Genomic DNA, 13743 nt, shown 5'->3' with positions numbered 1-13743 from the left:
TTTTTGTTTGGTTATCATAAAGGTGATCTAAATTAGCTGAAGGTCATTTTAACAAATTTGGTTATTTTGTGCAGCCAGCTACTCTGCAGCACAAGGGTTACGATCGCGTTCTTGTAGACGGTGGGACAGTCAAATAGTGACAAAGATCGTTGAACAATATGTTTAGAAATGTAATAGATGTCAATATTAGCGATTGTACATTGAAGACTTAATAATTTTGATTATGTGGATGGAGTTCTTGTGCGTCTATTGTGAATTCTATAAATAATGACTTCACTGGGAATAATGGAAAGGAAAATAAAACGCAGCAGTAATTACAAATTTCTATATTTACATGTGATGTTTTTAGTTTAAAATAAGCGTACATGGCATATAATTACAAATTAATATATGAAATATTTTTCTCTATAAATTAGATTTTTGTACTATAAAACAATATGACAAAGTACTTATACACGTAAATGGATACTGTGACTAGCAAATAATATTTGCCGGTTATTAAGTTTTAATATTTTAGTGACAGTGGGTCAGGTGTGTTTAATAACTTATTTTATCTACCTACTCTATACCTACCTATATTAGGTAAAGGGAACAAGACTAAGCTTGATTTTCCTCATTTTTAAATAAGTTTGCAAGCATTAGATTTTATCGTTTTTTTAAATATCTAAAACTTAAATGAGTATAAGGTGACAACAATTAATTTTGCATAATATAATCAAATATTCATTACAATATATTCTTAAATGTGCTACATGAGCAAGACATTTTTGTACTCTTAGACGCATTACAAACTGGTTTAGTAATAATTATTTTATCGTAAATTAAAACGCCAACACACTAAAAAGATCTAATTTGAGAGAGTTATCTAGACTACTACGCATTCTACAAAGTATAACAATAGCACTTTCATCAGTCTGTGTTATACTAAATAGGTATCCTAGCGTACGAATGACAATGTGGTGTAGAATTGAACATAAAATTTGCATTGTGCTATGACGTATTGTCATGAATTCATCTAAAACGTTATGACCCATTCTCTGGCTGCTTAATTATTCTACTTAATAAAACACTAATTTAACATAATATGTTTATGCATTGAAATTTCAATATTAAAATTCACTAAAACATATTCATCACAGAGATTACAAACTCAACGCGACCGTCTCCATAACTTCCATTCCGGCTCTCACACACTCGTTCACAATTAGTGCCTATTTATAATACAATAGAGAGTGACGAAATAAAGAGAGACTTGTTTGTACTACACTATATGTAAAGTAAAGTTAACGTAAGAAATAAGTACATACGATAAGAGTTGAGACTCCTTGCCACGTGACGATAAACCTACGTTGCTCGTTGCATGATGGACAAGTTGTGATGTCTTTATTAATTAGTTTGTGATTAACATGGATGACTTATGTCGAATCTGAGCCCGCCCTGCGGTGCATGAGATTCACAATATTACATCGAATGATGTGTGACAATGTGATGAGGAGTGTTAAAAATACTTCAATATGTTTATTGTCGGTTTCTCCTATTCGCATTAGAGTTACCTAAATTTGGAAATTCTGTCAAATAATTGTGACAACGATAAACAGTTGTAGCATTTGCTGCAATTCTCTTAAGAAATTTTTTTTCTTTCAGAATAATTGGCAATTGTGATTAGAATGTATCATGGCAATTAGATAGTATATTCGATAATGTTAGCTCGGCCTTTGAACAGTGCACACTGTTATTCGTGAAATGTCTTTTATACTAACTATCACATTCATTTCAATAATACCATGAATGGGATATTGTAGCGGTATTTCGGTGCTTATGTATAGCTCAACTATCAAGCACGAATAACAATAATTTAGTTTCATATTTTAGTAAATACGTAAAAATCGTTAAGCGACTGTACGTAAGTACTGGAATTATAAAAGCATGTTTCTTTTTAATAAAAATTAAAGATCTACCTTTATAGTTATAAGAGCTGGTTTACAAAGACATCATAAGCATAAGGACGAATTATATATACGCTGGTATTTTGAACATAAATAAGGCCTACACCAATAAAGTTAGGCCTAAAATATTGTATTATATAAAAACAAAATTTTATTAATTTTAATTATTTTTTTTTTCTGCTATTAAACTATCGCGGTTCTGTTGGTAAAATCGGCCTCAAATCCATGGCAGTATAATCGTGGGACTACGCAAGCTATGATATCGACGAAATGGTATGTATAACGCTTCGGCGTAGTAACTTCCCCTTATTTATAGCATTAAGGCGATGACAGTTGCGTATATCAGTGCGCTAGACGCTGCTGGCATACAACGCCACGTCGTATTAGCTTCCCCTTATTTATAGCGTTAAGGCGATGACAGTTGCATACATCTGTTCTATAGACGCTGGCATAGAACGCCTCAGCGAAGTACCTTCCCCTTATTTATAGCATTAAGGCGATGACAGTTGCGTATATCAGTGTGCTAGACGCTGCTGGCATACAACGCCTCGTCGTAGTAGCTTCCCCTTATCTATAGCGTTAAGGCGATGACAGTTGGGTACCTAAGTGCGCTAGAGGCTGGCATACAACACTTCCACGAAGTAACTTCTCATTTATAGCGTTAAGGCGAAGACAGTTGCATACATCGACGCTAGGCGCTGGCTCGCAGGCGCGCCACGACGCAGGCCATGGCGTCGTCCACGTTGTCGAACACGGGCACGGCGGCGCGGCGCGCCAGGTCCGTGAGGTAGTGCCGCCCGCGGTTGTAGTCCTTCACCGCCGCCTCGCTGTACTGTGGACCCGTTGTGTGTGGTTAGTATTTTATGATAGACTATATATAGCGACTATGATAGACTATATATACTATATATGTGTTGAAACATAATTATTATAAGATGATATATTTAAAGAAGGTGAATAAGAAGTGTGAAAGTGTGCAATAAAGAATAAATAAATAAATAAATAAATAAGAATTGTTTTTTATTCAAATTAAAGGAATATCATAATGATGTTTTATCATAATCATATCATGTAATAATAACCATGATAAGTGATAATTCTAATATGAAACTATCTATTTTAATTAAATTAAAACTATTCATCACAAGTAAACCACATAACATTTTTTTATCTAATGTAAGTATCGCCAACAAAAACTACTTTAGCTACTAGATATACTCAATGACACTGAAACATATGAAATAAATGTGCCGTGTGGTCACGTGTGGTTTGGCTCGTGCCACATAGCAGGTGTACTAACGTTGTGCAGCGCGGTGGGCGGCGGCTGCATGGGCTGCACGACGAGCAGCGTGTTGGCGGGGCGCAGGCCCATGTAGTGCGCCGCGAGCACCATGGTGGCGAAGTTCGGCGCCGCCGCGCTCAGCGAGAACACCAGCACGCGCGCGCCCAGCACCAGGTCCTCGTCGTACGTGCCTGCGAACAACACAACCTTATACTGAAACTAGCTGCGTATCGTGTTTTTACCAACGACGTATCTGATGTTATATAGCGTAAAGCCTTCCTCAATAAATGGGCTATCTATCACTGATAGAGTTTTTCAAATCGGTTCCTGAGATTAACGAGTTCTACCAAACAAAAAAAAAAAAATTCTTCAGCTTTATAATATTAGTATAGATACTGCCTCGTTTGCAAAGATAGATATTTTGTAGACTAAGTAAAAAAAGAAGAAACATTAGACTTTTAGGCATTCAAACTTATTTATAAGCATGGCAAATTTTCAGAAAAGATCCTACAACAATTTCTGTAACTAGTCATTTGCTCTCATTTTACATTAATGATTAACCAATCCAATTGTTATATGTGTTGTAACCACATCCAGGCTGTATTGAAATAAATTGTTTAAATTGTTGAAATCTCACCTTTAAACGGCTGCGGCGTGACATCCTCAGACACCGTATAAAAGTCGGACGCGCTCAATCGGTCCCCGCTCCTGTCGCCCTCCTTCTCCCTCAGCACCACGTCGTCGAGCGGCGACTGGGGCGCTGCGGGAGCGGCGGGAGAGGCGGGTGCGGCGGGGGAGGTCGGGTCGGCGGGGCGCGGCTTCTTGTCGCGGCACGGCGACTCCGGGTGCGCGGGCGCGGAGCGGCGCGTCGGCGCCGAGAACATGCGCGTGTAGTCGTTCGCGCGCGGGATCACGTACGTGAACCCCTCGCGCCGCAGGATCTCCTCCGGCCGGCTGCTGCTCGCCTGCGAATATGCGTCAATTGTAACTGACGATACATACAAAAAAAAAAGAACGGGCACAAAATAATAAACATATAAAAATAAACACGTTTGAACATTCAAGAGATAATTCATTACGAGATGTCATTGTGAAACAGAGAAGTCCAAGATTTTATTTTATTCTTTTATTTTTAAGGATCACAAAAGGTCGTTACATGTATACTTAAGCTATAAATCGTTTTTAAATATAAGTTGGCGTATGCACAACCTGATATATGTGGCCACAACTTACACACAAGCGCTAACATGAATTTATGACATCAAACAAGAACAAACAAGATGAAATGAAAAAGACACTGAATGATACTTATTCGATTATATGATTGCCTAAGTAGGACAAAACATCGAGTCTCAATCACAAAGTTATGTTTAACCCGTTTCCGCGAGAGCGAAAGGCAAACATCAACAAACAAATCTATTACCAACACTTGATTCATATCACGTGTTTAAAACATTTGACTTTTATTAGTGTGAACCTAGAGTTAAGTGAGTAAATTATGACTTAATTAGTATAGCCATTTTAATTGATACATTAATTAACGTGACTCCCCTCACTTTTAGAACTAGCATTTATATATTCAATTGTTATGCTATTTTGAAAAATGTAAAATGAAAACAGGAATAGAACAAATATATCTAATATTTATATCACGGATTTTTTTAACTCTCCACAGTGTAAAATATTCCAATGGTAAATAAATAAACTTCACGTTCGCGTTACTACACTGGCAATTTATAATATGTAATCACGTTAAATGAATGATATATTTACCAAAGCCAAACATATCATTAAACTAAACAAGTCATCGTCGTCTCGTTTCTAGTTAACTTTAAATGTATTTGATTTGGGTGACAAATCATGACCTGGTGACACCTTTGCGTTTAGTCAATCTGTAAACATTGAGTGGTCACGACTATAATAGAAATTATGAGCATGAGAAGAGTACATACGGCCCACGTGACATCATTGTGAAGCGAAATTAAAAGCATTGGCGTGTCACAGGAAGGAAAGCAGAAAACGCAACTTTCATTGTAATAGCCATTTTCAAAATTTCTAAATATAACCTCTTTAGCTAAAATATATCATTTTGCAAGCAATTTGACCGCTTCCCACTGATAGATTACAATCAAGCGAAAAATGATGCGTTAAATTGCAATCATAATGATACGGTTCACAATCTATCGATAGTTTACAATCTTACTAGATAGATTGTAATATAACGATGTTTACAATCTTACGGTGACATATGTATGTATGAATCAACGGAATATTCTCACTTGCCCTTCGGTTACATACAAATGTACATGAGAAGTATAAATAAAAGCGTATTAATGACAAAAAGTATGTGAAAAAAAAAACCCTCGAATAAGTTTAAATTTCAGACCTTATCAGAATGTGGTGACACAGGTCCTAAGACTTTCTTATAACTCCCAAACATTAAACGCAATATGACGTAAAATCATAGTCAAATAATTTTATAACTTTTCTATGTACGCTCGCTTGCAATCCAAATCTGGCACGGAAAATCTCGAAGACGACAATAATTTGAAATAAGTATTTGATTAAGTCTTTCATATACATCTTATCTTCACCTAATTACGTCAAATATTATGTGGACGATGGAACGTTGGATAGTAAACTTCTTTTGGTCACGAAATCAAAACTAGAGAAAAATGCGAAACCGGTATGCAAACGTATGTATGTATCTGTCGCACAATAACGTGAATTGCACGCGAACAAAACCGGGCCACAAAATTCGTATTCAGTATACAAATTAGCCAAGACACTAAACAATAATAGCCTCATTAGAAGTCTGTAAATTGCACCTCACACAAATACGCAGATTACAGTTCATAACTCGCATAATGTAAGCAGCGGTTGTTTGAATCAGCCTCATTATGCAAACAATATGCGAGCTACACACAAACGCATTGTGTGTTAAGTAATCATGAAGTAACCATTCATTAATGTAACGATCCATATAAACCGCGTAAAGCACGCAGATGCGTATCTCAATTGCTTATAATGAGTTTCTACGTTGACTTTGCCAAAACTGTCAAAATTTGAAAAATATAATAAATATTATACAAAATTTTGTATAATAAATATGTACGATAAGATTAATTCAAGCTTTACATCTGAACAACTTTATATAAAATAATGAATATCGTTACGTCTCGCGACGGAATAACAGAAATAGTTCGAACAAAAATAATCACATAATGCGCTATTATATCATGCTTAAAATTATTAATCATTTTTATTAATGTTTAAAACGTAATATCGCATTTTCTCAAGATTTAAATTATTTTACGCATTTATTATTGAGGCGTTTAGGAAGACAAAATCTCTTAGGTTCTACGGCGAAGCTAAAGATAGTGTTCGTTGTTTAAATGCTAATATTTTGCATGTAATATTATCAATAACAACATTACTAAGCGAAAATGTATGAAGCTTGCAAATGCCAATACTAATTACCTATTCGTCACGTAAATTTAATAAAATTTGCTGGTCGAAAGGAATACTAAAATTAATAATTGTGAATGGAATTTTACTATTAACTGTTTGAATAGTATTCTTTCGATTTTTATTATTTACACACATCTATCGTGCAGGTACAAGTGAAATTTATTTATGTGCGTATGTGTATAGTGTAACGCACACTTACGATATCCTCTTTGATTACCGCTCTATCATAGAAAAAGAAATTAAAAATCAGATATTGTGAAAATCATAAAATATATTATGTTTGTTCATGACCACGGACATATTGTATTGTATTGTGTGCGTTACTATTGGGCCAGAATATCAAAACACATAGAAAAATATGCATGTGTATGAGTGTGTACGTACGCGTGTGTACGTGCAGGTGTGTGTGTGTGTGTGTATGTACAAGTGTGAGTGTGCAGGTGTTGTGTGAGTGTGTACGTGCAGGTGTTGTGTGAGTGTGTACGTGCAGGTGTTGTGTGTGTGTTTGCATCTGTGTTATGTGTTGGGCGATGCACTTACAGGGAAGGCGCCGGCGAGGTAGACGTCGTGCGTGGGCGCGCCCAGCATGGCGGGCAGGCGGTCGAGCCGCCGCTCCGTGCCCGGCGTGAACACGCTGTCGCCGCTGCTCTCGCCCGACGCCTCCGCCTTGTTGCCACCCCCGCCGCTACCGCCGTTCTGCAACACCCATACACTCGACATGTTATGGCACGTTCGAATTAAATATATATAAAGTGGCGCCTGGAAGTGGAGCTTTCGAATACCAATAGCTGAAACATCCGTCATAGCTATACTATATTGTATATTGCGATATAATGTACAGCAATAGCATTATAATATAATTGATGCTATACTAAGATCACCTAGTGTGATTTTGAGACAAAAAATTTTATTCCTAAATCTACATTAACGTTTTGTGTTAGTTCCATATATCGATTTTGATAACATCATTCAATTAATCCTTAAAACGAGTAGATCGAATTCGACCTTAAAAGCTCAGCTTAAATCCCATTGTTATAAGCCGTCTCACCTTAGGTATAAACAAGGACAGCTTCTGTCCATAGGCCCGCAGGCGCGGGTTGCGCGCGTGCAGGCCGTTCGAGTCGCGGCGCTGTGCGAGCGGCGACACGCGCTCCTGCGCGCCCGCCGCCGCCTCGCCGCCGGCTTCATTCTCTTGACCGTTCGACCTTTGGTATTCTAAAATTGTATGAAATATTGTTAACATTTATGACAACTTATGATCAAACTATTTAAATAGACAGTTAATTAAAAAAAAAAAATATCGGAGATAATTGACATTCTAAATATGAATCTGATTCCTAAGAAGCTGTGTTTCATGAACAGTAAAACAATATTGAGTCGCAATTTATTATATGTCGTCGACACTAAAAACAATGTTCATGAGATAAAAGACTAACAACGTGCGAACGAAATTTAATCAAAGTATTTTAGTACATTGTTATATGAACTTTTTATTGCACGTTGTGCTGATAGCAATACATACTTTAATTCATAAATACAATAATTTACTTATTTTTGCTACATCGCATAAGTTAAACACTATGAACTAATAAAGCAAACAATTTAACAAGAAGCTTTAAAAACACTACTGTATGCATTTCTCGAAAATAGTAAGCTGAAAAATAAACACATTGGTGTTTTATAAAATAATGTAAAGCAAATAAAAACCCAAACTCAGCTTCACACGAAATGATTGTATTCGCAGAATGAAAGCTGAGTGATATTTCCGTGCCACGAAACAGGATGATAAGATAACCGAGATGTGTTCACATTCATTGTTCTTACACTATACTAATATCGTCTTTGTTAACATGAGTTAGACGCAATATATTATGACTCTGCATGAACCAAATTAAAGTACATATTAATTCTGTTTACATTTCGGGTCGAATCAATCAAATGTGTGGAATATTTACACGTGCGTTATGAGCCTGTATCTAGGGTCAAATGAAAAAATCGCAAATAAAAAACATCGTAAAGCCAATCAGCACGCGCACACACCGGCGGTGGTCGGCGACGTGATAAAGTCGCGGAGGTAACGGAACGCGCGGCGGACGCGCGCCGCCACGCCCGCGCCCGCGCGCCGCCGCGACCCTTCAACATAACGTCGCATCTGTACTGGCCGCTGGGAACCGTGCTTGCGTTTGTTTATTGTTTAGTGTGGGCGTTTAAATGAGCTTTATTTACTAGACTTTTGGTTATTATTACGAGGGGACTTTGACACAACTATTCATGATTGAGTTCGTGTGCTTCTATCTTAATTATCTGTGATATGACTTTTTTCAGTATTTAAACAGTAGTATGCCATGAGATTACTCTCAGAGTTCTTCGTACAATTGAGATGCTGGAAATGATTCAATATAACATTGCTGCTGCAATTCAATAACACGTATGAAACAACAAGACAAGTTGATTTCAGTACAATCTATTGATATATATTTCGATTGAATGATCCATAATTGAGTTAAATAGCAATACTAGAATCGAGCAGTACCTGCATCCGCCGCCAGCTCGGCGACGGCCGCGCAGAAGGTCTCGAAGTCGACGACGTCGGCGTTGGGCGGCAGGCTGCGGTCGGCGAGGTCGCGGTCGGCGCGCGTGGCGTCCCGCAGCGCGTCGAGCGCGCGCGCGCGGGACAGGCGCGCGCTGCGGCCGCCCGCCGCGTCGTACGCGCGCTTCAGCCGCAGGATGGTGTGCCCCAGCGAGTGGCGCGGGTGCGTGCGCGCGCCGCGCAGCACGGCGCGCGCGCACCGCAGCGCCGCCGGGATGTCCGTGAACGCGGGCAGCCCGCGCCGCTCCACCGCCTCCTGCAGAGTCGCGCGCGCCCGCGACAGCTCTACGTACTCCCTGCAGACAGAACCGCGCTACAGTTATGCACAATACCATTTACTATTACTTCTATACTTAATTATCGCTTTATTAAAGAAAGATGATGAGAATTGTATTACAATAAGAATTGCATTGCTTTATTCTTTTTAAAATAAACACTTCATATTAGAAATATAGATACATCCCATTAGATAATATCCCATACAAGAAGTCAACGTATGAGGTAGGTAAATAAAAATGTCTTCCATTATTTAAAAAAGAAATAAAACCCACTGGTCCGATATGGTCTCTCGGCCGATGGTCTGGTGGCGTGAGTAGGGCCTGAGCACGAGCAGCAGGTCGCGCGGCGCGGCGGCGAGGTGCGCGGCCTCCACGCTGGCGGCGACGGCGCGCGTCTCGCTGTCCAGCACGAACAGCAGCGCGCGCGCCTCCGCCTTCGCGCGGTGCTCCACTTCTATCAGCTCCGTCGACCAATCGTCAACTTGCTGCAAGTAAATGTCAAATTATGTATATTTTATTACTATATCGCGCGGTTTATTGTGCATCTGCTAGCGTGTCGATGGACCATACTTAAAAAATTATAATATTTACCCTAAACGTATGCCCCTAATCATATAATCAAAAAAAAATAATAACGTATTGGTTAGTAGTCTATACCAGTAGTCGAAGGCAATACAGTAAAAATGATGGTTTAAAAATTATAGCAGTTGGGAGATTTGTAATTTTGTTATTGATTTTCCAAGAACTTTACCCGCTATAACATATTGCCAAAACTATGTAAGTACGTGTTTTAAGGTGCGGTAAGAAATATTTATCTTCATATCCGCCTTTATCATAACCATAAATTCAAGTCACAGGCGTCATATAATTGATTTACTGACAAATCATTAGATCATTGACCGATTATTTATTATAGATTGCATACCTTCATATCTTACTGAATTGAAATTCCAAAAGTAGGTAAACTATTTATTTGCGTCTTATTTTATGACCATTATATAAAAGTGAAGATACTCGGTATGATGATAGAGTATCAATTTATTATCATAGTATAATTCAGAACATCTGTTCCGACGATAAAACTGTACCTATCGCCCAGGCACTCGTGTATGTGATACATCGCGAATCTCTTTATCTACGCCTGGATATGTATCTACGAAATATATTATGTCGTTGCAAGGTCAGGCGTGATGAACTTTATCGTACAATACGTTCCATGGAAACGTGTTTAAAGCGATTTCCAAATTAGCGTAATGCGATCACGTTCAATGTGTGGAATGTGCCCAAGGAACACGCACAATCACCTCAGTGTCTGGTCACGGAACATGAGCTATGCCGCACTTTATGTCACTGGCTGGTTGATTTGCCAATAATTTTTTGTACGCTGCCATTAATTTGCGACCGGGCCGAAGAATGTCACTGCGGTTCGTCGTCGCCTCGATTACTTCTACGTGTGGGTTTCAAATTCAAATCACACGATTAATATTACACGAATCGTTAGCTGACCGGGATTCTTGAGTGTGAAGATTTATTAGATAAATCCGAATTTATTCTATCTACAGTTCATCAAAGTATTCAACAGCTTTTTAAAGGCTTCTACAATTCATGAATACAAACGTTACTTGATTTAATTGGATGTTACGTTTACAATATCTTAAGCTTATTATTATTATCAATAGAGAAACTCGCATATTTTACTTAATTGACTTTTACTCAGTCCAGAAAAAGAGAGGCTTTAACAAATTAACAACCGAGAACTTTTCTAGCTGATAACTATATAGGTACATACATAAACATAATTTGATACGTGTGAATCTTCTCTGAACAAGTAAATAGTCTTAAACAACTTACAGGGTTAAAATATGTAATTCCCATCTTCTTGAGCATCGGTATTGCGATATCCGATCTCCACGTAGTGGGGTTGCACGATCCGCCCAGAAACACTTCGCATGGCGCCGGCGACGCCTCGCTACCTGCGCAAACGACATTTATTATAATACCTTCGCATACATTATTACTTCATACGATATAACATATACATCTATGCAATATTACGTAAGTTATAGTTTGTGCAATGATCCTTTAAAACGAAAACTCTTAGACTTATTGCATTTTACAACGCACGTTCAGACTGATATAAACGCAATATTAATACGTGATAAACGTGTGTGATGTAAACCTCTAACGTAATTCGTGATAAAATCCTTATTTGTAATTAAATGATAAAAGGAACAAAAGATCGATACTAAAATCGTTGTACTTATTCCACTGATTGCAAAATGAACGCCTTGATAAAAATAATTAGTTAAGCAAATTCCGAAGTATAATTATGTTTTCAATTATTGAGAAATAATTTTCAATTCTTCTTTTTTAATTTAGTTAAAGGCACCTATTGTCAGTCGCGTCTCTAACTGCTTTCGTTATGCTAAAAAGATCAATTATTATTATTGTGAAACACCAACGACAGTAAAGGTAGGTAACATCTTTATTACAACTTAATAAACTAAAATAATACTCAGCTTATACTGTACTCCTAGATAGGTTCTATCATTCAGATGTATTTTATTTAAATATATATTATCAATAAATAACAATACCGTGTAAACCAACACATTCGGAGCTGTATTAAATTATATTTTATTGCCTCAAATATAGCATTGATTCTTAATACAGTTATGAGTTATGAATAATGAATATGGTAATCATACGGATAAATCTTATACGCGCTACCATGTAAGACGTACGCTACGAGAGCGGCGTGCGTGGAGGCGGCGCGCGGCGCCTTAACCATTCCTGTTTTTTATCGGATTTAAAAGGTCACCGACAGCTCCAGTGACATCATCAATTATAATATTTTCCTACGCATAAAGACTTCGTTCAGTTCAATAAAAAATATTGAAAGAGTACCCATTAGCAACTGATATTTAACTGTGATTCGCGATAGCTGTTGTGCATAATTAGAATAAGACTATTAACGTACGTAGGTGTGGCAACAAGCAATTATTTTAAGTATTCTATAGGATGTTATCATGTGTTCGAGAACAAAACCCACGCTTTATATCCAACAACAACCACCGTGTCTAACGTTATTTCTACGTCACAACAGTGAGTAACGCCATTTATAGTTCTTAGATAATAAGGAAGACGCAGTATTTATAACCACTTAAAGGTTAAAGGGAATCAGGGTAACAGTTAATACTATTTCTAGGCTTCGAACCATACCGAGCCAAATGGTTAATTGTTGACAATTATAGTGTACGCATTCGAACACGCAATTGTAAGTTCCAACAACAACCATTTTATCAATGTTATATTCCAAAGTCCTTTCTTTCGTATAGAATAAGAGACATTGTAAGATATTAATGAATTTATTAACATAATATGCGTTTACAACTTATTGAAGGTGGTTTGTAGAGCAATATACTGTGGCGAAGAATGGTCAACTGTTTCCAAAAAACAAACATCAATCATCAATCATTGTCCGGAAGAGAGGTAAAGTGAATATAGGCGAATATAAATAGGAGTGACTAATGTGATGATACACCTTAATTTAGAAAGTATTGCCGTAAGGTGAATGCTCCATTCAAAGTTCGGGGTGTAATGATTGACGAGCACTAACGTGGGCTTTTAGCCTGTCGGCGAACACTTGATCTACTTTAAACATCGCTTACTTACTATCGATCGATACCAAAGAACTAACAATGTATGTTATTGATAATAGTAAGAATAACTACAGAATGCACAGCATCAGAGTTCCCTTTTCATACAAAAATTTTTTTTCGAACACAATGTGTTAACTGTGATAATAAAGTTTTAAACAAAATGTTTTGAATGAAACCCGAAATGACCTGTGTTGTCATTATTGAATACAAAATGTGGCCGACGAGATCCAATTCCGGATCAGCATCCAGTGCCAGAATGAAAACGTAAACACAACGCGTGGTCAACAAACGCACTTTGAATACCACTGTTCGCACAAACCAAACGACGACCATAAAAATCTATACAATGAACCTTTACAAACACAAAACTTTATTATGGAGTATAGTAAACGCAATACACATGAGATTAGGTACAGTGAAAAACGGAATTGTATGTTTTTGTTTTACGTGATATCACTACTAACTGTTATATGGTTTGGCCGAGTCGTTGATAAAATTGAATGATAAGAATGTT

At 37.6% G+C, this 13743-nt stretch overlaps 1 protein-coding gene across 1 annotated transcript in view; it reads right to left on the bottom strand.

The window, feature by feature from the left end:
- Window positions 1-332: 332 nt before the first annotated feature.
- Window positions 333-13743, bottom strand: part of LOC119830530 — a 55702-nt gene continuing 42291 nt past the window's right edge. Inside the window, exons 5-14 of the mRNA XM_038353588.1 lie at window positions 13694-13741; window positions 11419-11540; window positions 9841-10052; window positions 9233-9585; window positions 8740-8832; window positions 7748-7914; window positions 7240-7395; window positions 3866-4193; window positions 3247-3419; window positions 333-2778 (exon numbers count right to left, since the gene is read on the bottom strand). Coding sequence (XP_038209516.1) covers window positions 2638-2778; window positions 3247-3419; window positions 3866-4193; window positions 7240-7395; window positions 7748-7914; window positions 8740-8832; window positions 9233-9585; window positions 9841-10052; window positions 11419-11540; window positions 13694-13741 — 1793 coding nt within the window. The 3' untranslated portion in view covers window positions 333-2637. The remainder of the gene's footprint in view (window positions 2779-3246; window positions 3420-3865; window positions 4194-7239; window positions 7396-7747; window positions 7915-8739; window positions 8833-9232; window positions 9586-9840; window positions 10053-11418; window positions 11541-13693; window positions 13742-13743) is intronic.

Source organism: Zerene cesonia, chromosome 11 (genome assembly GCF_012273895.1).
Source record: "Zerene cesonia ecotype Mississippi chromosome 11, Zerene_cesonia_1.1, whole genome shotgun sequence".
NCBI classification, from domain to species: Eukaryota; Metazoa; Arthropoda; class Insecta; order Lepidoptera; family Pieridae; genus Zerene; species Zerene cesonia.
The sequence above is the reverse complement of the archived record's forward strand: the minus strand, read 5'-3'. Positions and strand labels throughout refer to the sequence as shown.